Raw genomic sequence first — 27,976 nt, forward strand, 5'->3', positions numbered from 1 at the left:
CTGTTTCTCTGGAGAACACTGACTAATGCAGCAATCACCTGGGACCCTGCATGGCGGGGTGGGCAGGGAGAGAACTTGGGCTCCATCTCCGGATCTCTTAGTCTCCCATGTGGCCTGGAAGGGGACAGATGCCACTGTGCCCATGGGGGTGGCAGAGGTGCTGGAGTGAGGGGCACTGGCCACAGCAGGACGCCTTGCTGGAGCCAGGTGAGGACGGTGCAGGCAGGGAGCAGGGCCAGAGCTCAGGGGCAGCAGGAGGCACGGAGCCTGAGGGCAACACCCCACGAGTTCACCAGTCTTCAGCATCAGCCGCCGCCAGGCACTGGCCACTGGAAGGACCACAGATGCCACAGAGGCCAAAGGAGGAAGAGGGGGGACAAGGGGGCATGGCCTGGCCCAGGCCTCCCTGTCACTCGTGCTTAGGTGCCAACGTGGAAGGGCCCAGGAGGGAGAGACAAGTGTGAATGCACCTAACCTGACTGTCGGAGTCACCCAGCGGACTCGGTTTAACGGATGGATGGGTTTAGACCCTGCACCTCCAGGAGGGACGTGAGCAAGTGCAGAGCCGCGACAGGGAAGAGAAAGTTTCGTTTCCTCCTGCCCATCACGTGCACCTGCCGAGCGCCCTCTGGTCCTGTTTGGTAACACACGGCACTGGACCAGCCGCAGATCCAGGTTCTGGTCCTGCCTCGGCTGCCCACGACCCTGACCCTTCTCAGGGCGTGATGGGTCATTCTAGAACACCCCACCCCCTCTGCTGTGATGACTCTGACTTTACCACAGAAATGCCCAAGCTAGCAATCAAAGAATTTGAAGAAAAGGAACCACTGTTTTTCCCTCTCTGTCAAAACAGTAACAAATGGACTTTCCATTTTCCGGACTCCCTGCCAAGCTCGTTTCCCAGCCCAGCCTTGGATCCCGGCCGAGGCCACGACCTGGAGAGCACGCTGGTCGGAGAGCTGACGTGCTCACGAGTTCTGCATTCTAACTTTGCAGTGAAATTGTCTGAAAACTGCACAGGAAGATAGGAACGCCACATCCCGGCATCCCTTTGCCAACGGCAGCTGTTTCTCTTTCCATCTTTCTTCCGGATCTGGAGCCGAGGGCCCCCCTGCCCGTCGCACGTCCCGTGTCCCCAAGCAGCCCTGACGACAAGCACACCGCCGTCACACAAGTCTGCGGCAAACGGAAGATGCCACTCTGCGTTTGGAAAAAAAGAGTTTTAGGTAAAAATACTTGTCTAAATTGTCACTTAAAGGTTTTAGTGTCCCGTGCACAGTGAACACTGCAGTTTAGCTCAGTTGTTGAGCTTTAATAACCTGCATTCAACATCATCTGTGACATGTCATGTGACTTTCTAAACTACTGAGTATTTTTCAAATTTCCCATATAGAAGTAACTAGAATAAATCTACTTAACTAGTGTATTTTCAGGAACCTCTTCTTTTAGTTCACTTCCTTGATGCTTTTTTACTTTTCAATTTTCTCTCAAACAGTTTTCACCAACTCTGTGGTAGCTCCTGAACTTGAAAAGTCGGCCTCTTCTCTCTACAGTGGTACCGTTTGCTCTTTGGTGTCTTCCTTTTCCTTTCTAGAAGTGTCTTTTTCACACAGGTATGCACGCCCCCGAGGTGCTCAGTGGACCCAGGCAGGGGCTGGGGGCTCTGGCCCCTCCTCACACAGCGGAGCCGTGCGCGGCAATCACAGACGGTACACGAGGACACGCTGGTCAGGATCTCCCGGGAAACAGGCTGACAGGACAAGTCTGCATGTATACATGTAAATGCCATGAGATTTATTGTAAGAACCGGCTCACGGGACCAGGGGGATCAGCAGGTTCAAATTCCATAGGGCAGATCCAAGGAGGTAACTCCAGCGCAGGTTTTGGTGAATTCCCCAAGAGAAGCTGCTGGTTAGCTGAAGCAGAGCTAGAAATTCTTCTTTCTGACAGCTGGAGGTTCTCCCTTTAAGGCCTCCAGCCATTGGATGGGACTCCTCTCGTTACTGAAGGCAATCTCCTTCGTTGACTGTAGATGCAATCAGCCATAGATGCAGTCAACTGACTAATGACTTAAACCCATGAAATGCGCTCACAGTATCTATCAGACTGGTGCTTGCTTGACCAGACAACTGGGCACCACAAGTCAGCCAGGTGGACACATGAAATTGACCCTCACAACTGTGTGTGTTGAAGTCGGGGAAGGGGCTGAGAGTCTGCCCATTTTGAAGTGGTCTCCTCTGCTCTTGGCTTTCCCCTCCCTATCTTACTTCCTTCTCTGAGGCTGGAGCCAGCAGAGATGGGAGGTCACTTGTCAGCCTCTGACCTTCCTCTCTTCATCCTACAATCTACACATGGCATTATCCTTCACAGAGGGCCATATTCCCTCCTTCCCAAAGTAGGATTCACACCTCTCCTTTCTCTGGGGCCGTGTGTGATGGGACAGGAGAACATGATTTATGGGAGACAGAGATGAAAACCACAGTGATTTCATATTTTCAAAATTCCATCTCCATCACAGATGGTACACTGAGGACCCCAGACCACAAAACTGACAGCCTATATAGTCCAGTGCCTGGAGCCAAATGCTGTGCCCTGCCCACCCAACTGTAGCCCTTGCCCCCCACCACGAGCTCTGAGAACCAGGCCAGGCAGGTGGGGTGAGCCGGACGGCATCAGAGCACCCGCGGTGCCGGAGCTCTGGAGGCAGATGGCAAGAACACGGGCCACTTCGGGAAGGTGGGTGGAACCCCACGCTGAGGGACGGAAGGTTCCAGCACCCAGTAGGACCCGCAAACCAGATCATCTCTCCCCACTGACATCTGTGCCTCTGACATCATTTTATCCACAAGCCAAACAGGAAAATCTCGGACTTTTAGGAAACGGTGAGGGGAAACCATGACAGTCACAGCTGACATGAGCCACGGCATGTTATGTTCCCTGAAAGAAACGTGTCACGTCAAGCGACTAACTCCCCTTTATTGGCCTGATTCGCACCCTCCCTTCCCATCCGTGAGACATAAACTCTCCTCCTTTTCACTGCCTCGAAACCCAGAAAGGAAACGTGCCAAAGCGCCACCCCGTGAGCTCTGACCTCACCCACTCGAGAACATGCTTATCATGGAGAGAGGGGCATCACTGCAGAACTGGAGGGCAGCACCGAGTGGCAGAAAATCAACAGGCGGGACGGTGAAGCCGCCAAGGTGGGCTCAAAGAGGCAGGCATGAAGGGGTCCTCGGCCAAGGCCAGCAGACGCAGGTACCCAACAAAACTCTCTGGAGAGACGGGGTCTTCAGGACTTAGGGTCTCAGGTTGCCAGATGAGGTAAGGGATGGGAGGAAGCCAGGAAGACCAGAAAATGGGAAGAAAAGTCAACGTGCATTCAGAAACGGGACAGGGTGCAAGAGGGCACAATCAAACCTGTTATGCATCTGTCTGCACAAAGCTGAGGGCCCCCAGCTCCCCAAGACCAGCCTCGAGGTGTTGGTCTTACCGCGGTTGCAACTTTGCCTTTTTCTGTTATGGTTTTATTATCGTCCTCTCCCCACCTAGACCACAAACCCCAAGAGGAAGGGCCTTGTCTGGTTTTGCTCCTGCTGCAACCCCAATACCCAGTGCAGAATTTGGCAAAATTCTGGCACTCAGTGGCAAAGGAAATTTAGGTCAGATTTATGATTTGGTAGGAGCTGATGGAATGTGAGCTGAAGCATACACCGGCAATGCTGCCCTGAGTCACTCTCCCATCACCTTTCCCAGCATCCCCAGGTAGGGATTCCTTGCTTGGAAGGAAGCCGGATTCGGGGATGCCCTATTGAAATGCAACTGACACCTGAGACGGGTCTTGCTTTAGGTAGCTATTTAACACCTTACTGGGGGTTGAGAGAAACCCCTTCTGGAGAGGGAACCTACAGTGTGGAGGCAAAGAGGGGGTGCCATGGGCAGGGGGGAAAAGAAGGAGCAGCGGAGATACCACCATGAGCTTCTGGAGGTTTCTACCAAACACGACTTCCTTCCTCCCACAGAGATGTTTAACTGTTATGGCCCCACAAGAGCCACGTTACCTTCTCACCCTAACTGTTAGAGATCGCATTTCCATCTTTTCTATGCCTCCACAGAAACTGGGAAGATTAAATAGAATTAACATACATCACAAAATGAAGACTCTAAGGTTCCAGAACTATCTGTATTCTATCCACAACCACGTTCTATCCTCCATCCCACTGGAGAACTCAGTGAGGACAAACCCCATTATTGGCCTCCTGATTGCAAAAAGCTAAACCATTTAATACACAACTCGGCTAACGCAGCTAATGTTTCGTCTCCACTTGCAGTGGCATTTTCCAGTCTACGCCATGCGGCATCCCAGGGCTCCCCACCGGGGCCTGAAAGGTCCTGGGGGTGGGCGGGTGGGAGAAGCTGGGGGGCCTGAGGGGCAGAGGCCCGGCCCTCGCGGCCACGGAGGCTCCCACCCCAAACTCCGCTCACGGAGCCGCTTCCCCAGCTTGAGGGGGCCTGCAGACCCCGCCCGGGCACTCACAACATGTGTCCCCTCTTCCAAGCAGCGCACGCCACACAGCCTGGGAAAAGGGACCCCTGCTGCAACATAACGTCAAAATACGCAGTTAAGAAAAGTTTCCTCTTAACAGCCTTTTCATCTCGCTTATGTTTTTAAAGTTTAGGGATTTCCCAACTTATAAAGCAATTGGGTCCCAAAGTTTCATTTTATAAGTCAGGGCTTTGGAACCCAGGGCCCCTTTCCTACAGGAAACGACTACGCGGGCCCCAAGGCAAGCCACAGACGCCTGGTGCAGTGGGAGCTGTCACCAACAGCACCTTGTGGGCTGGACAGCAGCCTCCCATCCTCCAGGTGGTTTCTTGGGAGCAGTCCGTGTGTCCCTCCCTCTGTCCCTCTTGCCTGCCGAGTCCCAGGGTGGCCTGGCCACCACTGTCAGCAGTTTGCAGCCAACAAAGCCCACGAGCCACTGCCGACCACGACTCCAACAGGCGCATTTGTGGTTGGCTTGTTTAGGCTTGTGTTTCATATCATTTTATTACAACAATCTCTAATATAGATCCCCAAAGAGCCCTTGCATTAAAAATGCTGACAGTATTTATAGCCTTCTCCAAAAAAAAAAAAAAAGACAGAGAGTTGGGGGGAGGAAGACAGAGAGAAAAGAGTAGGGGAAAAAAAAGAAAGGGATAACAATGTGTAACTATAAATAACTTTCTAGATTGCAGCAAAAATTAGTATTTTTCCTTCATTATGGCTCATTTGGTAAGCTAACGAATTGAAAGTAAAGCACTGATTTTAAGCAAACAATGCTAAAAAGATTTTGGCATTTCACAACATGGAGCTGTGAACAGATTTTACACGTTTAGCACCACCAATTACCAAAACAAGTATATAAAAAACTAATACTCAGTTTTCCACCAAAACTGCTGCACTGTCTAGAATTCTACACAGCAAAACTCTAAGGAAATGCTCTGTCACAGAATCGAACCATTTAAGATGCTAAAATTAAATCAACTGCCATTGATGAGGTCCACCACTTGGGCATGGTTCTCTCCATGCCTTTGTACAAATGGAAACACTCTTGCAGGAGGGTTTTCATCTCTCCCCCAGGAAAAAAAAATTGTAAAACCTAACAACTGCCTTCATGTGTGACCATTATACTTCGTACAAAAGTCTACCTTTCATATCCTGCACCACCACCTTGGACTGCAGTTATTTCCTTACAGATCTCCATCCCTAGGTGCTCTCTGAGTGTGGATACTGGGGACTCACAGGTCTAGATTCTATTCCAAGTTCAACTACTTACCAGCTAAGTTTGCGACGCAAGTTACTTAAATTCTCTAAGTGTCATGCTAATAAATAACTGTCTCAGGTTGTTTGAGGTTCAATGGGATAACACATGTAACATCAGGCACCTGGGACATCATGAGGTTGAGGCTGAGGATGGTTTTATGTCCCCAACGCAACCACAATGCCTTGCACTCAGTGTGTGTCTCAGTTTGCCAGAGATGCTATGACAAATGCCACACACCAGGCTGGCTTAATGACAAGCACCTATTGTCTCATGGTTTTGAGAGCTAGCAGATCCAACTCAAGATGTCAGCAAGGTTTCATCACTTGTAACAAAGGCAATACACCAAAGCTAAATGTTTACAGGAGGGGCACATAAGGGAGGGGGATGGGACTCTTGGCATTGGTGTTGTCGTCCAACCTTTTTATCATATTTTAATTTTATTTTTTCTTTTGTTGCTTGTTAGCTGTCATTTTTTCCTTTTTCTTTTTTCAACCCTTCCTGTTTCTTTGTGGAAGAAATGGAAATGTCCTCATATAGAGAGTGGTGGTGAATGAATAACTATGTGATTATACCAGGAACCATTGCTTGTTTACTTAGGAGAGAATGTATGGTGTGTGAATAAAACCATCTAAAAAAATAAACAGAGGGATACAAGTGCTAACCACTATTGCCGGGGAAGGAGAATGGGGCAGCCCATCTGGAGGGCAGTGTGCTGGTTCCCCAGGAAGGTAAGCACAGGGTTGCCATATGGTCCTGCAACCCTGTTATCAGGTATATACTTGGAAGAACTGAGAGCAGGCACAAGAATGGACATTTGCACAGTGGGGGCTATGGTGACGGTATTCACAATTCGCGGTGGATGGAGGTGGCCTAAGGCAACATCGTCTGATGAACAGAATAGTGAACTGTGGTGTATCCATACAACGGAATATTGAGCTGCTACGAGAGGAGTTAAGTTGTGAGGTGAAGGGACATTGAGGACAGTATGTTGAGTGAAATAAACTAGAAATGAAAAGACAAACATTATAATGCCTCACTAATATGGACTAACTATAATGTGCAAACTCTGAGAATCCAATCTGAGGGAGCAGGTTGTCAGGGGAAGGCTTATGGTAAAGGTTCCTAGATTGTAAGCTTTTACAGCAGTCACATCTATTCCTGAATTGTAATGCCTATTTCTAAACTCTTGAGATGCTGAGTTCTTTGTATATAACCTGGTCAGTCCCTGTTACTTCGGGTATCTGTGTGACACCTGAGACTCAGAGCCAGAGTCTGGCAGCTATGAATGTCAGCATTACCCCACACAGCAACTGTTAAAGAAGCTAAAAAAGAGATCAGACTTCCATTAGAGACATGAACGAAATGGACTTGGTTAGGACTAAGGTAAATCAGACTAAAGGGTAAAGGACAATGTTGACGGTGTTTTAAAACTTCAACTTCTGTGTGAGACCAAAGGAAGAGATCTTTATTTGGTGCAAAATCTATATTTTTTGCAGCAAACTATATAATTGGATTTGTATGGTCAGTTTATTCAAACACCATAATAATTACATAGAACTTTGAATAGGGAATGAAATCTGGTTGGTTTGTACAGGTTCGTGTGAAGCCCCAATACATCCCAGAGCAATTTGGGCAGAGAATAAAAACGTATTTGCAAAGCCCCCTTGAGGGACTGGGGGAAAATGTGGAAATGTTAAACTTCCCCACTAGGGAAATCACTGATATTCTCACAAGCATCAAGGACTACCAATTTAGAAAGCTTGTTACTGCAAAGGAGAGGCTAAGCCTACTTATAATTGTGCCTAAGAGTCACCCCTAGAGAACCTCTTTTGTTGCTCAGATGTGGCCTCTCTCTCTAAGCCAACACTGCCAGTAAACTCACTGCCCTTCCCCCTAAGTGGGACATGACTCCCAGGGGTGTAAGTCTCCCTGGCAACTTGGGACATGACTCCTGGGGATAAGCCTGGCCCTGGCATTGTGGGATTGAGAAAGCCTTTTTGGACCAAAAGGGGAAAGAGAAATGCAACAAAATAAAGTTTCAGGGGCTGAGAGATCTCAAATAGAGTCAAGAGGTCTTTCTGGAGGTATTCTTATGCATTATAGAGATATCCCTTTTTAGTTTTTAGTGTATTGGAATAACTAGAAGGAAATATCTGAAACTGCTGAACTGCAACCCAGTAGCCTTGATTCATGAACACGATTGTATGACTATGTAGCTTATACTGTGTGACTACATGACTGTGAAAGCCTTATGGCTCACACTCCCTTTATCTAGTGTATGGACAGGTGAATAGAAAAACGAGGACAAAAAGTAAAAGAATAATAGGGAGGACAGATCTAAGATGGTGGCATAGAGAGGAGTGGAAGCTAAGCAGTCCTTCTGGAACAACTAAAAAAAAACAGAAACAACTAGTAAATAATCCAGAATAACTGCAGGGGGACAGACGTGATCGTCCACTCATCATACACCAACCTGAATTGGGAGGAATGCCTGAGATCACAACATAAAATCTGTAAGTAAGAACTGCGGATCCAAATCGGGAGACCCCTCCCCCCACAGCCCAAGCTACAAAGCCTCGTGGTGCCAGAGAGAAGCTTTCTCCCAGCAAGCGAATATAGCTCAGCTGAGCTCCAACTGGGGTTTTAATTAGCGAGTGTGAACTGTTCACTACAAGGTACAAATCCCCAACAAGTAGACAGAGGCTTTGGGTGACGACTGACCTTGGAGAGCTGGAGGGTCGCCTCAGACTAGCTCTGTTCCCTTTTTGACTCAATGGAGAAAGCCTCAGCCATTTTTAATTCCCATCTCTGTGACCCAGACAGCAGTGTGGCACAGGCAGAGAGAAACCAATGAAATGCTAATGACCTCCCCCTAGGGGGTCTATCTTCTCTAAGAGGAAAGGGGTGGGCCCAGCTCTGCTACCTGCCTTCCATTCAGAACTGACACCAGTCAAGAATTATAGGCTAATCTTTGCATCAGGCTGGGAGTGCCCCTGCACGGCAGGCGGCCCGGGGCTTCTCTTGAGGGACGACGTGCACTAGTGACGTAGCACGGCCTTCCCTCAGTAGAGGTCCTGGAAGATCACAGCTGAGAAGGGGGGCCCGCTCAGAAAACCCAGGGATGCTACGTCAATGCTGGTGGTTTGTGGGTCAGCGACAGAGAAAAGCTGGGGCAAAACAGAAACAAAGGCTTAGACTCTGGCAACAGCCTTGAATCTCTGGGAACACCTGGGAGGTTTGAATATTAAAGTGGCCCTGCCTCCCTAGCCACCCAGACACACGCCCCACATTCAGGGCGGACAGCACCAACAACAAACCCAAACTGAGTTCAGCAGCTGAACCCCACAAAAATCATTTCTCCACACACTACAGAGACACAGTTGGGGAGAACTGACTTGAGGGGTATAAGTGACTCGCAGACGCCATCTGCTGGTTAGTTAGAGAAAGTGTACGCCACCAAACTGAGTTTCTGAAAATCAGGTAGGTTTGTTTTTTTTTTTTTACAACTTGAAAGAACCCTGTCGAGCAGAGCAAATGCCAAGAGTCCAAAAACAACAGAAAATCTCAATGCATATGGATAAAACCAGATGATATGGAGAATCCAACTCCAAACACACAAATCAAGTTATCAGAAGAGACACAGTACCTGGCACAATTAATCAAAGAACTACAATCGAGGAACGAAAACATGGCAAAGGATTTAAAGGACATCAAGAAGACCATGGCCCAGGATATAAGCGACATAAAGAAGACCTAGAAGAGCACAAAGAAGACATTGCAAAAGTAAATAAAAAAAAATAGAAGAGCTTATGGAAATAAAAGAAACTGTTGGCCAAATTTAAAAGACTCTGGATATTCACAATACAAGACTAGAGGAAGCTGAACAACATCTCAGTGTCCTAGAAGTCCACAGAACAGAAAATGAAAGAACAAAAGAAAGAATGGGGAAAAAAATCAAAAAAATCAAAATGGATCTCAGGGATACAATAGATAAAATAAAACGTCCAAACTTAAGACTCATTGATGTCCCAGAAGGGGAAGAGAAGGGTAAAGGTCTAGAAAGAGCATTCAAAGAAATTCTTGGGGAAAACTTCCCAAACCTTCTACACAATATAAATACACAAAGCATAAATGCCCAGCGAACTCCAAATAGAATAAATCCAAATAAACCCACTCCAAGACATATTCTGATCAGACTCTCAAATACTGAAGAGAAGGAGCAAGTTCTGAAAGCCAGCAAGAGAAAAGCAATTCACCACATACAAAGGAAACAACATAAGACTAAGTTGTGTCTATTCAGCAGCCACCATGGAGGTGAGAAGGCAGTGGCATGGCATATTTAAAATTCTGAGAGAGAAAAATTTCCAACCAAGAATACTTTATCCAGCAAAACTCTCCTTCAAATTTGAGGGAGAGCTTAAATTTTTCACAGACAAATAAATGCTGAGAGACTTTGCCAATAAAAGACCTGCCCTACTTCAGATTCTAAAGGGAACCCTACCAACAGAGAAACAAAGAAAAGAGAAAGAGATATAGAGAATTTTAACAGACATATATAGTACCTTACATCCCAAATCACCAGGACACTCATTTTTCTCTAGTGATCACGGATCTTTCTCCAGAAGGGACCATAAGCTGGGACATAAAACAAGCCTCAAGAAATTTAAAAAAAAAAAAAAAAATTGAATATACTCAAAGCACATTCTCCAACCACAATGGAATACAAATAGAAGTCAGTAATTTTTGAACTGTAACTCCACTATTTACTTCCTACCTGATATAAAATACACAAACTCTAATGACAAATCAGTGGTTTTGAACTCAATGTAAAATAAGTAATTTTAGACAACTATATAAAGGTGGGGGAATGGAGAAGTATAGGAACATAGTTTATGTCCTATTGAAGTGAAGGTGGTATCAAAGAAAAACAAGATTGATATGGATTTAAGAGGTTAATTTTAAGCCACACAGTAAACACAAAGAAATTATCAGAGAATATAACCATAGAGATGAAATGTAGAGTTTGGGTTAAGAGAAATGGGGGAAGGGGCAATGGGGAGTTAAGAAATGAGTGTAGGGTTGCTGTTTAAGGAGAAGGGAAATTTCTAGTAATGGATGGTAGGAAAGAGCATTACAACATTCTAAATGTGATTAATCCCACTAATGGAAGGCTAGGGAGGGGGTGGAATGGGAAGATTTAGGCTGTATATATGTTTCCACAACTTAAAAAAAAAAAAAAAAAAAAAAAAGACAGTCTAAATAGATGACGATTGAATGCCAAGGATGAACTTGGATGGGATTGGAGGGTGGAGGACAGGTGGCTCAAAGGGACACAGCTGAGACATAAGGAAAAGGAAATACAGAATGTAAGCTTTGTATCATTGTTGAATCTCTTGTACTTCTTAGTTGCACTTAATAGGATTGCATAAAAGAATGTTCTTGTTCATGGGAAGTGTATACATGAATTATAGTGTATGTTCAAGGATGTGTGGAGCTAGCTCTCATATGTTCAGAAGACAGAGCAACAGATGATGGATGATAGATAGCGAGGGAGGGAGGGAGGGAAAGAAATAGCGATGTGACAGTACGTTAAAGTTGGTGGACTGGGCTATCGGGGGAGGGGGGGTCAGGGTGTGATGGAATTCTGTGTATGGGGCTAGTAGTGTTTTTGCAACTATTCCTATAGCTTTGGATGTATTTAAAAAAATAACATTTGGTCTATCAGTTTGGTAAAAGTGTAAAAGATTATTATATTTTTATTAGGTGGAGGAAAAGGTCATGAACCCTCTGGGGAAGTGGAGGGCATTTATACAATATTTACTGAAATTTGCAATGTACCCACTTTCAACCCAGAGAGTTCACTGTACCATCATTTGTAACAGCAGAAACTTGGAAAAAAGCAAATTGTCCTTCAGTAGATTATTTGTTTTTCTTATTCCTTTGTTTGGATAGGGTTTATTAATTTTTGGGGGGTATGGTAGGAACATGTTGGAAGCAAAGTAGTTATTTTAGGTTTTCTGTTTTTCTTAATCCTTTGCTTTGTTTTGTTTGAAATGTATGTCTTTTGTTGCTTATTTTAATTTTTTGATAAATAAACTTCAAAAAATTAAAAAAAACAAAAAAAAACAAAAAAAAGGACATTACTGGGACATATGAAAAAATATGAAAAAGACTAAGCTTTATATCAATGTTAAGTTGCTTGAACTTGATAACTGTAAGGTGGTTATGTAAGTGAATATCCTTGTTCTTAGAAAATGTACATGGAAGTATCAGGTGTTCAGGGATCATGGTGTATACAACCTATACTCAAGTGTTCATAAATGGATTGATAAGCAGATAGGCAAATAGAGAGATATATGGAGAGATGGGTGGGTGGGTGGATAGTTAGATAGATATAGATAGACAGACAGACAGATGGGTTGATACGTTGACGGATAGAGAAAATGATACGGAAAATGTGGCAAAAGTGTTAAAATTGGTGAATCTGGGTACTGTAGGGAATAGGGAGTTCTCTGCATGGGATTTGTATTATTTCTGTAACTGTCCTGTAAGTTTGAAAGTATTTCAAAACAAATACATTAAAATAAAAAAAGTCAATCTCCCCACAAAAAAAGAAAATTTCCAACTGGCCAATAAGCAAATGAAAAGGTATTCTACATCTTTACTCATGAAGGAAATGAAACCTCAATGTAATATCACTACACACCCAGGAGAAAGACTACAATTAAAAAAAACTAACATTACCAAGTATTGGTGAAGATATGGAGCAGCTAGGACTCTCATATATTGCAGGTAAGAGTGCAATAGTATAACCATTTTGGAAAACTGTTTGGCAGTGTCAACTGAAAGTAAACATATGCCTACCCTATGATCCAGCAATTCTACTCCTAGATAAATACCCCCCAAAATTAGTGCATGTGTCCACCAAAAGACATGTGCAAGAATGCTCATAGCAACTTTGCTCATAATGCCCCAAAAGTGGAAACAACAAAAAATGTCCATCAATGGGAAGATTAATAAACTGTGGAATAGTCATACAATGGATAACCATGCAGCAGTGAAAAAGAGCAAACTACTGCTACGTGCTATAACGGAAAGATTTCATAGACATAATGAGTGAAAAAAGTCAGACACAAAAGAGCACGTATTATGTAATTCAATTTATATGAAGTTCAAAATCAGGCAAAACTAATCTATTGCAATAGAAGTCAAAACAGTGGTTATCTCTGGGGTAAGTACTGACTGAGAAGGGGCATGAGAAGCGTTCTTGGATTTGGGGAAATTTTATGTCATTGCTACTCAAAGTATGGTCCACTGGCCAACAGAATCAGCATCAATTGAGAGCTTGTTAGAAATGCAGAATCTGAGGTCCCACCATAGATCTACTGAATCAGAATCTGCATCTAGGCAAGATCACCAGTGATTCATATGCATATGAGAATTGCTTTTTATATCTTGTTTTGAGTGACAATTCCACAGATGTATATAAATGTAATTGCTCATCAATCTATACACTTAAGATTTGTATACTTTATGTACTTTACTATGTATCTTTTTATCTCAATTAAAATTAAAATAACAAAAAAAAAGAATAATAGGGAGGGATGGGGGGTATGGGATATTTTGGGTGTTTTTTACTGTAATTTTTATTCTTATTCTTTTCTTTGTGGTAATGAAAATGTTCAAAAATTGATTGTGGTGATAAACACACAACTATATAATGGTATTGTGAACCGACTGTACACCATGGAGGATTGTATGGTTTGTAAATACATCTCAATAAAATTAAATTTAAATAAAAATTAAAAATAGTATGACCAAAAAAAAAAAAAAAAAAGATGTCAGCAAAGTCATGCTCTCTCCCAGGGTCAGTAGTGTCCTGCTGACAGCAACCCTCCATCACATGGCCAAGCTATCTCCTCTCGGGCTTCTTCTGATTTCCAACTGATTGGATGAGGAGACACCCCACATTGCTGAGGGCCATCTTGCTTGTTGATTACAGATGCAATCAACTGATTGTAGATGCAATCAGTTGATTGTAGATGAAAGTCCATCTACAAAATACCCTAAGAGTAACAATCAGGCCAGGGCTTGCTTGACCAAACAACTAGACACCATAACCCAGCTAAGCTGACATGTGAAAGGAGCCAACAAAGTAGGCATCTTCATGCCCTCGGCTGCCATAACAGACCAGGTGGCTTACAACCACAAGAGTTCATTCTCTCACAGTCCTGCAGGCCGAGATTCTGACATCAGGGTGCCTACAAGGCCACACACCTATGATATGGTAGGGGAGGACCCTTCCCTGCCTCTCCCAGCTTCCATTGTTTGTTGGCACACCTGGGCATTCCTTGGCTTGGAGATGCCCCACTCCGCCCTCTGCCTCCGTCTTCTCTTCTTATGAGGACACCAGGCCCATGACCTTATCTGAATTTACCTAATTCCATCTGCAACAATCCTATTTCCAAAAAAAGTCACATTCCAAGGCACTGGGGTTAGGATGTTAACCTTTTTCTTGAGGTATGTGATTCAACCCCCAACACTAGGGAAGCCACACACAGGTTTAAATGGAGTTGCATTTCCCCTCCTTGTGTGCCTGATAAAGCACTCTATTTTCTTCCTAGAGGAGATGACACTGGAGCAAATCTTAAAGAAAATCCAACTCCTCCCCCTGCCCATCCCCTGGTGATTCCAGGCACCCTGAGCCTACCTGTTTGCACCGTCCTATAATCATTTGTATCTGAGCCTTCTGAGTTCTGTGGCTTGCTCCATGAGGGAGAATAAAATCAGCCCTTTACGAGAGAGCTCTTTCTTTGCCTTCCCAGAGCCAGGCGCACAGTAGGAAAACAGCAATTGCTTGTTCCTGGGCTGCAGACCCTGAAACCACTAACTGAACCCAAAAGGAAGGGTGCACCTTCTAAGGGAAGGGGCAGGTGTCCACGTCAGATCCTTCCCTGACCTTCACAGCTCTGCTGAAGTCCACCCCAGCAGGGAGCCCCAGTGGTCCACTCCACGGGCCCCTCCGTCTCTGGGCCTGATTGCAAATTAAACGTCATCACCCCACATATGTGTATCGGGCCTGCTGCCTCTGCACCTGCGAGCTCTGCACAAGGGGGTGCTGACCAGTCAGGGGTTCTTTTGCACCACATCAGGGCACATACAAGGCAAGAAACAAATGTGAGTGCTTGCTTCCATTCTGTTTTCCAATGTACTCAAAGCCTTTCCAGAATTACCAAACCAATCCTAATCTATGAGAAGGGAGACAGAGTGAGCCTGCACCGATGGGCCAAGCCCCTGCAGCCTGTGGTGTGAATGTTGGGGGATGGGGGGGCTCCTGCAGTCTCCACAACAGGAAGTCTCTTTGTCCAGTGCTCAACCATTTGAACTAACAACTTAGCACACAAAAATTAGCACTTTACATAAACCAGAAAAATAACTCCCAACCCAGTCTCCATGGCACTGTTCACCAATTCTGCATTATATTTCCTGCAGTTAAACGGACTAAGAAGTGGCCCGAGTCCCTCGGAAAGACGAGTGGGGAGGCACAATCTTCCCTCGATGAGATAAACTGCCAAGGAGATGATCAGATCCTGAGCAACTGACAGCTCTGGATGGACGCGTTCAAAGAGTGACGGCCAGATGCCCCCTTCCTCCCCACAAACTCTGCTCTTGTCCCCTCTGCACACCAGGAACCTGCAGGACCTGAGGAGAACGATAAGCTCCCAAGTCACGCATTATTTTCAGCTTTTCAAGATGCTTCCATACCTCACTGCCTCCTTCGGGACGTGCAGCTGCCCTCATGGCAGGTAGACTGGAAGGACCCCCCAGCTCCCTTCAGTGCCAGGAGGCACCCCCGGAAGGCAGAAGAGGGGCCACAGCCCATCCTGCCTCCTCCCACTCCGGGTTGTCCGGCCAGACCCAGGGCCTCCGGGCTGCTCCCCACGTCCCCACCCGGCAGGTGAGCCTCGGGCACGGCTGGAGATGCTTCCCCGACGGGGGCCCCGGGGTTCTCCAGAAGAGGCTGAGCGCCGGAGAAAACACTGTGGCTAAGCAGCAGGTTTTACACATCGAAGGCGAGTTTCCCGCCAAAGGGCTCGGCTCCGAGCCAACCGTGGCACTGCCTCTTCGCCAGGCTGTCGCTGTGGCATGTGAGGGAGACAGGAACAAACTGACAGGTGCAAACGAGGTTCACGGCTGGGGCACGACGCACAGATGGGGTGCCAGCCCCACTGCAGCAGGGTCACGCCGATACCCCTCTCCCCCTACACATGCAGCTATTCATAACATGTTTTTAAATATTTGGGACCAAATAAATCAATGTTGTTGGGAAACACTTGCTCCAACTGGAACGTGTCTCCTTGCCCGAGCCCCACGTGGGTAGCAGGGCCGAGAATATCGGGGGTCCAAGGCCAGGGACAACTCGGCTGCCCCACGTCTCATCCACGAGGCCCGGCCTTCCCAGGATGGATGGGGGCAGAATCTCAGAACCGGCCTCTGAGTCACCGTCGGTGCCCACGTGACCCAGAGGCCCTCCGGGAATTACCTGGCTCTGCAACTCGCTCTGCTGCTTGAGGCGGAGGTTCTCGGGCGTGTCGGCCACCGTGGTGAAGGACTGCTTCGGGTAGTGCCTGTGGAGACAGGGTTGAAAAGAACGTCGTGAGCCACCGTGTGACAAAGCAGCACTCTAACGCCCGCTGGCCTGTCCTCCCAGCTAGCACAGTGGACCCCGCATCCCTCCTCTCAGCCACGGCCATCTCTGCATCTTCCCTCTGGATCCTGCCGCCCCATTCCAGGGGCCCTGTGTCGCTCAGCTGTCCACACCCCGATGCTCGACTGGAGCCGGTCACCCCTTCCCGCCTCGTCTCAGGGCCTTGGAGCTGCTCCGGCTGCCCTCCCTCTGCCCCCACCAGGCCAGCACGCGCACCAGGCCACTCACTGCCCGTTCCCCTCCAACTCTCGCACAACTCGGTGTGTTCTGGCTCCTGGCTTATGTTTCCAGAAGGTTCTCTGGCCAAAGTCAGAATGACATCCCGTGGACATGCCAACAGCTGTCTCTCAGACCTCGTCTTCTTGGCCTCCCCCCATGGCGACATGTCCCCTCGGCTCGTTTCCACAGCCCTGCACACCCCTGGCCTGCCCTCCAAACTGTCCTTGGCGGACTTGTCCCTGCCCACCACCCTCAGGGGTCTCCCTCAGCTTTCTTCTCTGCTCCATCTGTGCCATGACCTGGTGACCCCGTCCACAGTTCTCGGTCTCCTCCGTCTAAGAGAGATCACCGCACTCTGCATCTCCAGCCCGGCCTCCTCTGCAGCAGATCCAACACATTTCCACTCGTATGTCCCCGAGCCCCCCAGAAATCCAACCTGCCTGAAAGTGCCCTGCCTGCTGACCCCCACCCAGACAAGATCCTCACATTTTTCTGCTCATCAGCGTGTCAGCCAGTGTCCAAGCCACAGCTGGGAGAATCCTGCCCACCACACAGCCAGCCGACGGATCAGCAAGGAAACCCATTCCAGCCCCTGAACACAGCCTGACCATGCTCTCCTCCGTCTCCCTCCCTCCCCACCACGGTCTCTCCTCCGTCTCCCTCCCTCCCCACCACGGTCTCTCCTCCGTCTCCCTCCCTCCCCACCACGGTCTCTCCTCCGTCTCCCTCCCTCCCCACCACGGTCTCCCCTCCGTCTCCCTCCCTCCCCACCACGGTCTCTCCTGGGTCTTCCTCCCTCCCCACCACGGTCTCTCCTCCGTCTTCCTCCCTCCCCACCACGGTCTCTTTAGCGACGGCCACACGGACCCCTCAGGTAACTGCAGCAGCTCGGCCCCAGGTCCACACCACCAAAGCAAACCTCCGACGCGCGAAGCTGAAGGATCAGTCCCGGGGGCACAGCCTCTCCGTGGTGTCCACAGGCGGATGGATGCCCAGGGTCTCTGGGCCAGGCCAGCCTCTGCAGCCTTTCCTGCCCGCCCCCACCCCACCCTGGGGAGCACTTCTCAGGCTGCCCCCCCCCACCCCGAGGGCTGGTACCCCTTCCTGGGATACGCATCCACCCCCAGCCCACCCTTGGCCTCCGGGCGCAGGTCGGGGCTTTCCGTCCCCGCAGAGGACTCGTCCAACCGGCCGCAGGGGCCCGTGGATGGTGCAAGGAGAGTGAGAAGAGGCCAGTCTCGTCCCCTGTCCCAGCACATTTCTGCCTCGTCCCCAGCACCTGCCAGCGTCTGCTAGTGGAATGACCACAAGGAGTGTTTGTGGCTGCAGAAGGGGGGGCAGCGGAGGGGCAGGAGGTTAGACGAGCAGCCCCAGCTTCAGAGGACACGCACGGGCCACCGGGCCGCTTCACCGCACCCCATGACATGCACAGGGTCCTGCACATGCACACGCACATGCACAGGCACACCCACTTGCACACCCACACCCACATGCACACCTACACCCACATGCATGCAAATGCACACATATGCACACTTGCACAAATGCACACGCACGCACACCCACGCAAATGCACACACATGCACACTTGCACAAATACACACACATGCACATGCACACACACGCACACCTGCACACACATGCACACACACGCACACACGTGCACAGGCACACACATGCACACCTGCACAATGCACACACACATGCACACACATGCACACATGCAGCCCATGCCCGGCTGGCATCCCGGAGATAAGGGGACACCTGTGCCCAGCCCCAAGATGGGGTCACACTGACTTGGGGCCCCATCCAGCTCTGTGACCCCATCCCACGGGCCGTGGGGCTCGGGGCCGTTCTCTGGAGACCCCCCGGGATCGTGGGGTTTTTCTAACTGCGGGGCTGTCAGGCAGGGCAGGCTGGTTGCCTGGGAAATTCTCCTTCCCTCCCGGTCTCCCTCCTCTAACCCAGACCAAGAAGCCAGACACTCGAGAGCGTTTGCAGCGTTGGTAAGAGCTGGAGCTGCTGAGCCAGGTGAGTGACCAGCGCCAGCCTGGCTTTGGGGGGCGCCTCTCAACAGCCCCTCTGGACTCGTCAGACACCCCGGGGTGTGACGCGCAATCTGCACGTTCATGCTTGGAAAGATGAGCTGCCCTGGGCTATAAACCAGCACCTTTAAGTGCCCCAACACTGCAAATCCCCATGCCTTAGGGCTAAAATAATTCAGCACCTGTTTGTTTCTTCGCTTTTCAAAATATAAACTGTGGAACAGAGTTTCACAAAGATTTTCAGGGGACTCACAATGTTCAATTCAAAAAATTTTATGCATGTATGGCAGCTACTCTCAAACTATAATCAAAATGTACTCCCCAGTGTGTTACAGAAAGTTGAGCTCATTGAGGTCACGATCCACTAACTGGCGGGTTAATTCGGTGTGGTGGCACACTTTGGGGGACAATCTTCTCCCGCCACTTATGTTTAATTAAAAATCGTTTGATTTGTAATTAAAGAGCATCCTGAGATTAAAAAGCAAACTGCTGGTGAGAGAGTTACCACTTGCAACCTCTTCTTTCCATGTACCCAAATTTCCTCCATGCAAGGCCAAAAAAAAATTGGGGGGGAGGGGGATTCTAATGAAACTTCACTTGCAACCCTGCAACCCATAGCTCTTAAGTTTGAAGTATCATTTCCTTAAAACAGTCTATTCTCTCCTTTTGATTTTACAAGGGGAAAAGGTCATAGATACAAACTTGAAAGGGAAATTCATATAAATGAAACACCACTTTCATATGTTTTATATTGTCATCCCATATTCAGTCCTATTGGGAAAGAAGGGGTACACTGAAAAATTAAAAACTTCTGTTTTATAGCAGCCATATTTGCTAACCTGTTGATCAAAGCAGCAAACTCTCAAACACACAATGCAAAGTATAAACAGACGGAAATGTTTTGTGCCTTTCCAATACCCTATTCAAAGCTAAAATGGAAGGATTTGATAATAGTGGGCTAATCTGTATGTAACAAAATCTCCTTCTAATGATGCATAACAGGAAGAAATTATCCAGAATGCTGACCAAGGAGATAAAATTCAATTTTACATGAATAACTAAACTAGTGGATGCTGTGGGAAAGAAGGGGTTCCTATCCAAACCTACTAGGGGCCATAAATCCTAGAGAGAATTAAACCTGAGGCTCTGGGGATCCAAATTATCTTCAGAGTTGGCAAGTCCAAGCTCCTCATTTGGGGACTAAGGTCTTTGAAGAGTATGCCCAGCACCCAAGTGAGAGTGGAACGGCCCCGTAAGTTGGAACATAAGACTCAGAAAAATAAGTGAGTACTAAGACGGCTGGACATACTGTGTTCCACTAAAAATAATAATTACGGTATCTGCAGAACCTTAATTAATCTTGCCAACCTTGACACATCTGGAAAATCCTTGGGACATCAGATTTCTCAACATCAGGTCAATGCAGTGAGATCCATCAATTAATCCAACCATTCTCCGCCGTGGGGTCAGATTCCCAGATCCCACCCAGCACCCCCTGCAGAAGGAAAAGGAAAGAGCACAGATGGGGGAATAAGCCGAGGGGCCAGAGGTCGCTCACAGGACCCTAGAACAGGGGAGGAAAGCATTTTTTTTTAAATTAGGGAAGTTACAGGTTTATAGAAAAATCATGCAGGAAATACAGCGTTCCCATATACCCCCCACCCCTTTAGTAACACTTTGCATTAGGGTGGCCCCTCTGTTACAATTGATGAAAGAACATTATAATTGTGCAGTTGACGACAGTCCACGGTGAGGAAAGCATTTTAAAGCTCCTTGGTGGTACCACACAGCTAATTCCAGCTATTTCCAAATGCTGCATTTAACGGATGTGGAAGGTCTTCCAAAAAAAGATGTCTTGAATATAAATCTTCAAGAAAGAAGATGACTTTCTTAGGCCAAAAGGGTGGATGCCAGTTGTTCTCATTATTAGAAAATGTGAAAACATGGGAGAGAAGGCACGGCAAGAGCCAAGAAAGGGATGTTTTAAGAGAACCAGGAAAACAGAAAACACGCGGTGGGGCGGGTGCACTGACACGGCACTGCGCTCCCCTGAAGACAAAAGCTGCTGGTGCAGAGGCGGCAGGACGCACGGGGCCCGTGGGGAGGCCTGGGGGGTGCGGTCAAACGCCGCCGCATCGGAAGCAGATGCTTCTTGGGGGGGTTCATGGGGACCCCCGAAGCGTGTGTGGCAGGAATAGGAAGCAGACTCCACAAATGCAGGAAGCAAAAGAGAATCAGGAGAACAACAGGAACTCGGGAAGGGCTCACGCGAGGCCATGGAACGGAGACTCGCGGCGGCTGTGCTCGGTGCGCTCCCGTGGACGGCAGCGCGGGGAAAGCTGCCCGGAGAGCGGGGAAGGGCGGCAGCCCCGGGACGGCGAGGCAGGGGCGGCCCGTGGGGGCGGGAGGGAAGGCGAGCACCCGGGCCCCCGCCTCTCTCCGAGCTGCCTGCGAGCGCACCTGCTCTTCCTCCCAGCTCGGGGGCTTCGGCCACGTTCCCCAACCTCTCTGGCCTCAGTTTCCTCATCTGCAAAGTAAGCATCATGATGGCACTTCTGAGACATGCTGAGGAATCAAGTAAGTTGGCGCCTGCAGAGCCCCTCAACGCCTGGGACCTCGAGGCGCTCAACAGATAGTGTTACCACTGCGGCAGCTGCTCCTCCTCCTGCTCCTCCTGCTCCTCCTGCTCCTCCTCCTCCTGCTCCTGCTGCTCCTCCTGCTCCTGCTGCTGCTCCTCCTCCTGCTCCTCCTCCTCCTGCTCCTGCTGCTCCTCCTGCTCCTGCTGCTCCTGCTGCTCCTCCTCCTGCTCCTCCTCCTCCTGCTCCTGCTGCTCCTCCTGCTCCTCCTCCTGCTGCTCCCCCTCCTCCTGCTGCTCCTCCTCCTGCTGCTCCTCCTGCTGCTGCTCCTGCTCCTGCTCCTCCTCCTGCTGCTCCTCCTGCTGCTCCTCCTCCTCCTGCTCCTGCTCCTCCTGCTCCTCCTCCTGCTCCTCCTGCTGCTCCTCCTCCTCCTGCTCCTCCTCCTCCTCCTCCTCCTGCTCCTCCTCCTCCTCCTCCTCCTCCTGCTCCTCCTGCGGCTGCTGCCAGCCTTTCTCTGGGCTCCACTGTCACGTGGCCCAACCCCAGTGCCTCCCAAGGGGATAAACCACCCTGGCTCCCTCCTGGGGTTACCGGTAGAATCACATGAAAAGAACTTTTTAAACTAGAAACCACTGGTAGAGCAAACCTTCTAGAAACAAAAAACAAGGATCTTTTTGACCTTTTTACTTATGAATCCTACTTTTAAACACAGTGGTTCTCAACCACTGCCCCAGCGGGCACCTGACGATTCATATTCGGGGCTGTCACATCTGGAGGGAGGGGTGCTACCTCCATTTAACCGTGGAGGCCAGGGGTGCAGCCAAACATCCTACAACGCACAGCCAACAACTCTCTGGCCCAAAACGCCACCCGGGCCAAGGCTGACAAACTTTTTAAGCCTTAACCTCTCTAGCACTGTCGTGGGAGGCTGCCGGCACTTTCCAGCAGCGCCCTCAGCTTCGGTCCCTTCGCGTCCCTGGCGATGTCCCCCGCTGCGCTGCCTGTGCCGCCCCCTCTCTCGGGGGCCCGAGCGCTGCCGTTTCTGCCTCCAACCCGGGCCAGACAGCAAACCTCCGGCGTCGAGAGGACGCACCAGGATGCCGTGGTTTCCTCGTGGGCCCCTGTGCCCAGGCGCAGCTCGTCACTCCTGAGAGAAGAATCATGATGTTTTTGACCTATTATCCGCTCTTTAAGAAAGCACAACTCGGCCGCTTAAGAGCATGTGAAAGGCGGCAGTCCTGCCCTCACCTCATGAGGCGAGTGGCCGTCCGGCTCGGCCTCTCTGAGCCGGGGGGTCCGGCGCCTTGCTTTGCACCGTCCTTCACTCTCTGGCTTCAATGAAGACATTTTACCCCAGAGCCCAGGGCCCCTGAGCCCGGACCGTCTCCCTTAACCACACGGGACAGTGGGGAGACGACCGAAGGGTTAACCATGACTTTAAACACTTCTCCAGCATGTGAACCGCTCCACTGGGCAGCAACAATGACTGCTTCACATCGTTCAAAATTATCTTTAGAGAACAAGGAATAGGAACATTTTTAGATACGCAGACCCCCATCAGATCTCCTGTGGAGCTACTTACAATGCGTGCATTTCAGGAAGAAAGAAAATATCCCAAAAGAACAAGCTGAAATGCAAAAATGGAATGATAACCAAATAAAATGATATATATGCACACACCTTGTGCAGAATTATCACAATGTCTGCTCTCTGGGATTATTTTAGAAAAAGGACAAAACTGAAATACCAAATGACAGGTTGCGAGGGCAGTGTGGGAGACAAAGCATGCTGAGGCCCTTTTATTCCTCACGAGAAGGGCTTGGACATTTTTGAGAGTTAAGCTTTGCTTAAACACGTGTGGTAAAATGTTAAAGGTAACCACAGAGAATGGAAACAGAGTACACAAATTCAAATCCCAAAGAAGGGAAAAAAATAAAAAAATTTTAAGGGAACCAGAAACCTAAACCAATACAATAAAAAAGGAAAGAGAAAAGAAAGAGAAGGAAGTATCAACTGAGCAAGACAGATAGAAATTTAAAAGTTGGGGGAAACAAATAATCACAAAAAACTATCTCATTGGGATAAACTGTCCAACTAAAAAGATCTTGCCAGATTGGTATTTTTTAATTCCACCATAAAACAGCTATCTTAATAAGAGACAGACCACACTTTAAAAATAAAGGCATTCTTAAGAATAGAGAGGGACACTACAGAGGGATAATGCTAACTCACCACCAAAGTGCATCATTCTAAACTTAAATTTACCTAATACTAGCCTCAAACCATTTTATACAGCAAAAATTTATAGGACAAGAAAAAATTGGCATATCCACCAACACAGTGGGAGATTTAAACATCCCCCTCAATCATTACTCACAAAATGGAAAAGGATCTACGAAATACATGAAAGACGGAATTTGTGGCAATGACACGTCACGTCCTGTCTCGGAGCAGGGGTGGCATTCAGACTCCTTAGCAGCCAGTAGCGTGGGCTCTCTCCAACCCAAAGGGGAGCCCATGAGCCACTGGCAGGCCCCACTGTGCGCTTGCAGGCCCCACTGTGCGCACTGACCATCGCCCAGCGGGTGCCATAAGCAGTGGGAGCAGAACACCGAGAGGGAAGGGAGGTTCTTGGTGACGTGACTCTTCCAGCCCGTGACAGCTGAGTGGGGGGTGCCAGGGTGGCAGCGGGAGCCCGGGATGGGGGCAGGGGGCAGCATGACCACTGGGAGCAGGAGAAGGAAAGGAAGAGAGAAGGCCACAAACCAGAGTGGGTTCGGCCACCTCATGCCAGACCTGAGGGACAACTGCAAACAGACCCTACGACAGGAAGGAAAAGCCTGAGCTGGGGGTGCCCAGAGGGAGCCGTGGGCAGAAACGCAGCCCGGGGACCCCCTGACAGGCAGGGTCGGGAACACCGGACCAAGCCATGCCCACCCAGGGGGGCTGGGAGCAACTGCCGCGCGGACACAGGAACTGGGATTTACATCGATGTTGCACTGTGTTCACCTCAAACCTAAAATGCTAACAGATTTGTTTAAGGAAGGCCTCTCCGGTGCCTGGGGAGTCTGAACTGAAGCCAGCTCCAAGCAGCTGCGGTGAGAACACCCCCCCCCCCCCCCAAGCACTCGGCTTCGTGAACGCTTTTGCTGCCAAAGATGCTCCAGAGAGCCCCTGGCATCTTTCGGGGGCCAGCCCACCCTACAGGGGCTTGGACAGCAAAGCCCAAGCCAGGGCTCCTTCTCTGGGGTCCCCAAAGCTGAGCCTCCACTCACATGCCTTGTTTATATTTCATTCCCCAAAATACGATCTCCAAACCCACATTAATCATATGTGAGAGATTTTGTTTGCTATTTTAAGAGCCAGAAAGGAAAAGGGAATGAGAAAACTTGGAAGTGTTTGCCCTTAAATAAAAGTTCTTAGGACTTTTATAACCATTAATAGTTTGCAATACTCCTAGTTTGGTTATCGTTCCAGGGGTATACAATTGGATAAACGAAGCAATTCTGATATGAAATATTTTAGGACTCGGCTGATCACACGAGATCACCAGGAACTCGACACACTTCCACTGCCGTTCTGACGCCACGGACTGACAGGTGGAGGCATCTTAAGACGACATCTTTCACACGTGCTGGGTCATTCTGGGCATTTTCTGCCCAAGAGCATCACTCAAGTAAAAATGTGGCAGTGTTCCATGAGCACTATTCAGCATCAGGAAGGATGGTCCCCTTTTCACCCCAGCGGGCTCCCAGGGTCTTGAATTAAGCTGGCTCCTGGCGGGGTTCGGGCTGTGTCTGGGGGGCTGTTTACTCGCGGACTCCCCTCCCAAGCCAGCCTCTTGTTCTTGATTCCACGACTAATCCTCTTCCCGGGAGCAGCCCTGTAAACAACCTACACGCAATGCCGCTGGTCGCAAAACAACAATTCTATGTTTAAAAAAAATGGTGAATTAGAGCAAGTCAGTGGGGAATGTCCTTCGGAAAGGAGCCTTTGGAGAGTCACAGAGAGGGTGCAGAAAAGCAAGAAATGGATTATGATAATCACATCTTGCACGTGAAACCCAAGCCCCAGCTGAAGGAGCTGCACGGCTCAACCCCTGGTTCTCCAAAGGGCACTCAATAACCTGTCTAACAATTTACCAAATTCTCTGTCTGCCTGTAAGGGTCAAACAACATGCCACCTATTGATTTACGTCCTCGGCAGGGCTCCATTGCAACTTCTATCGTGTAGTTATAAACACAGAGTCACCGATGGATCACACAGCAAAGCAGACCTGCCACAGCACACAGCGCCCAGCGGCCATGGGGAGAAGTCACCCAGAGTTCAAATTATATCGTAAAAGGCCAGAAATTAATACACACACCCCTAGACATTGTTTAAGAAAATATGAGTTTGCAGGGGAGAGCACTTTCCCTGTGCCGTTGCAGACACGATGGTGCAAACAAACGCGTGTGCAAATGGGAAGGAGTTGGCCCTCAGCCATGGCATGAGCTGGGCCCAGGGACACCAAGAGGACTTGTTATTTACAGCCAAGGGCAAATGCGGGAGAGACACAGACCCGGGGAGCAGATTGAAGCAGATGGACAGACTACAGCATGTGAAAAGACCACATTCTATTTCTTTATTGAAAATAGCACTAAATATAGTGTCTATAGGAAATGCTCAGTATCAGTAAAGACACGTACTTGTAATCTAAAGAGGAAAGGAAAGCATACGATAATTCCATTTTAAGAAAAGACCTATGTAACCCTAAAAATGTACTGTTACATTCATCTGTATATTTTACCTAAAGGTTTTAGAGTCCCACAGATAAATTTATAACCAAAAAGCAAGCCCGGTGAAGTGTGGGAAACTAATACTTAATAATACTGATAACAAGAACATCGACCTCCGTGGCCAGATGTTGTCCCCTCCTGGCTCAGGGCAGACGTCACTAATCGCACGCTCTTTCTGCGGGGTTGGAAAGGACCCAAAATCCTTCTGGACACAGTGTCACGGGCGGCTGCTGCCCAGCAGCCCTGGCTCAGGGAAAACCTCCTGCCCTCCTGCGACCCCCTGAGCTGACCATCTGCAGACCGTTGTTTCTGAACTTTTCAGGCCACAAAAGCAATTTCAACACATTAAAATCCATTTAACCCCACTACAAAATCAGAGGAACATTTTCAGGGGGACAGAGACTTCTTAAAGATTCTTCAATTTGTTACGTCCCAATTTATTACATTACATTTGCTTTGTGTGGTTTTCAGGATGGGCAGACCGAGGGGGAGAAGGGAACTTCTTTCCCGAAATTGGCATCTTTCACGTTGGTGCCTGCGACAGAACATGAGGGAAACCTCGTCACGACGTCATCAGCTGCCGGCCCTGCGTCGTCCTCCCAGAGGCCCGCTCGGCCAACTCCATCCACTGCGCACCTCGGTGCAGAGTCTCCACCAAACGTGCCCACTCTCTTTCTAATGCACTTCTTTTCCTGGTGACTGAGTACGCCATGAAGCCAAAACCCAGTGGCTTATTAGACTTGAGCCGTGCCCAGTGCCTTGGACCAGAAAACAGTGCCCAGCTCCAGCGCATCCTCCCACAGCTCGTGGCACGGGATGCGCGTGACTGGGTGGGACTGTCTGAGCGAGAGGCCAGCACTTAAAGAACCACACGTGCCACCTCCACAAGCGCGCACAGGGGCTTCCAGGTCAAAATGGCAACCAAGCACCTCCCACTCAAAGTCTCCCGGAAATATTTTAAACGTGGATGTGTAAATGGTGTAACCCTTACACGTGTGCAGAGAGAGAGAGAATTTGCCGTGTAAAGCAACAGCAGAGAGGAAGCACCGAGGACCCCTCAGCAGATAGGATCAGACGGACAGGAAAACAGAACAGCCCAAAACACCACAGGTGAGGGGCTCTGGAAAGGTCCCGGCCACAAGCTCCAGGTGTTTAACTAAAGGGCAGCCTTAGGACCCACAGCAGGCGGAGACCCCGACAAACCCGGGCCTGTTTCCAGAGAGTGAGCCCCCGGTGGCCAATGCGCCTCTCCCGGCCCCTGGGAGCTGGGGTCCCCAGGTGAGTGGGAATGGACCCCTCTCCAGAGCGTGTGATGCTGAAGCTCCACCCACAGACACAGCCCACCTCGGTTTCACATGTGTGTGCGTGTGTGTGTGTGTGTGTTTCTGGAACTTGCGGGCCCCCTGCCTGTGCACCCCGGGAAGGGGTTCTGCTGATGTCCGTCCACTCACAGCATGTGGGGAAGCACTGTCAGCGCATCCACTAGAGGGTGAGGCCCTCCAGCCCCTCGCCTTTCATGAAAATGGACCCACAGCTGACGACCTCCAGGCTTTGGAGGACATGAAAAAGTGGGGGAATGGACGTTGGCCACAGCAGCCCGACCTTTCGAACGTAATTAACACCACTGAACTGCACAGTCGAAAGTGGTTAAAATGGGAAATTTTGAGTTGTGTATACATTACCACAATAAAAAGTTAAAATAAATCATAAACTGGCAAATAAAGTGTAATACAAGCAGAGGTACTGAACATCCAAGGCTCGGTCCTAAGAGTTTTACCGCACTGTGCTGTCTCCACCGCGCTGTCTGTGAAGAAGACGCTGGCTGAGAGGGGCTGCACCACGTCCC

The 27,976-nt window shown here is 48.9% G+C and overlaps 1 protein-coding gene across 2 annotated transcripts in view; it reads right to left on the bottom strand.

Moving 5' to 3' along the window:
• NEBL (nebulette) overlaps positions 1–27,976 on the bottom strand; it is a 341,590-nt gene that overhangs the window by 201,131 nt on the left and 112,483 nt on the right. The window contains exon 3 of one of the 2 annotated variants that reach the window (XM_037837689.1): positions 16,348–16,432. The exons of the other annotated variant lie outside the window; for it this stretch is intronic. Within the exon in view, the coding sequence (XP_037693617.1) occupies positions 16,348–16,432 (85 nt within the window). The remainder of the gene's footprint in view (positions 1–16,347; positions 16,433–27,976) is intronic. 2 annotated transcript variants of the gene reach the window in all.

This window comes from Choloepus didactylus, chromosome 5 (genome assembly GCF_015220235.1).
Source record: "Choloepus didactylus isolate mChoDid1 chromosome 5, mChoDid1.pri, whole genome shotgun sequence".
Classification (NCBI taxonomy): domain Eukaryota; kingdom Metazoa; phylum Chordata; class Mammalia; order Pilosa; family Megalonychidae; genus Choloepus; species Choloepus didactylus.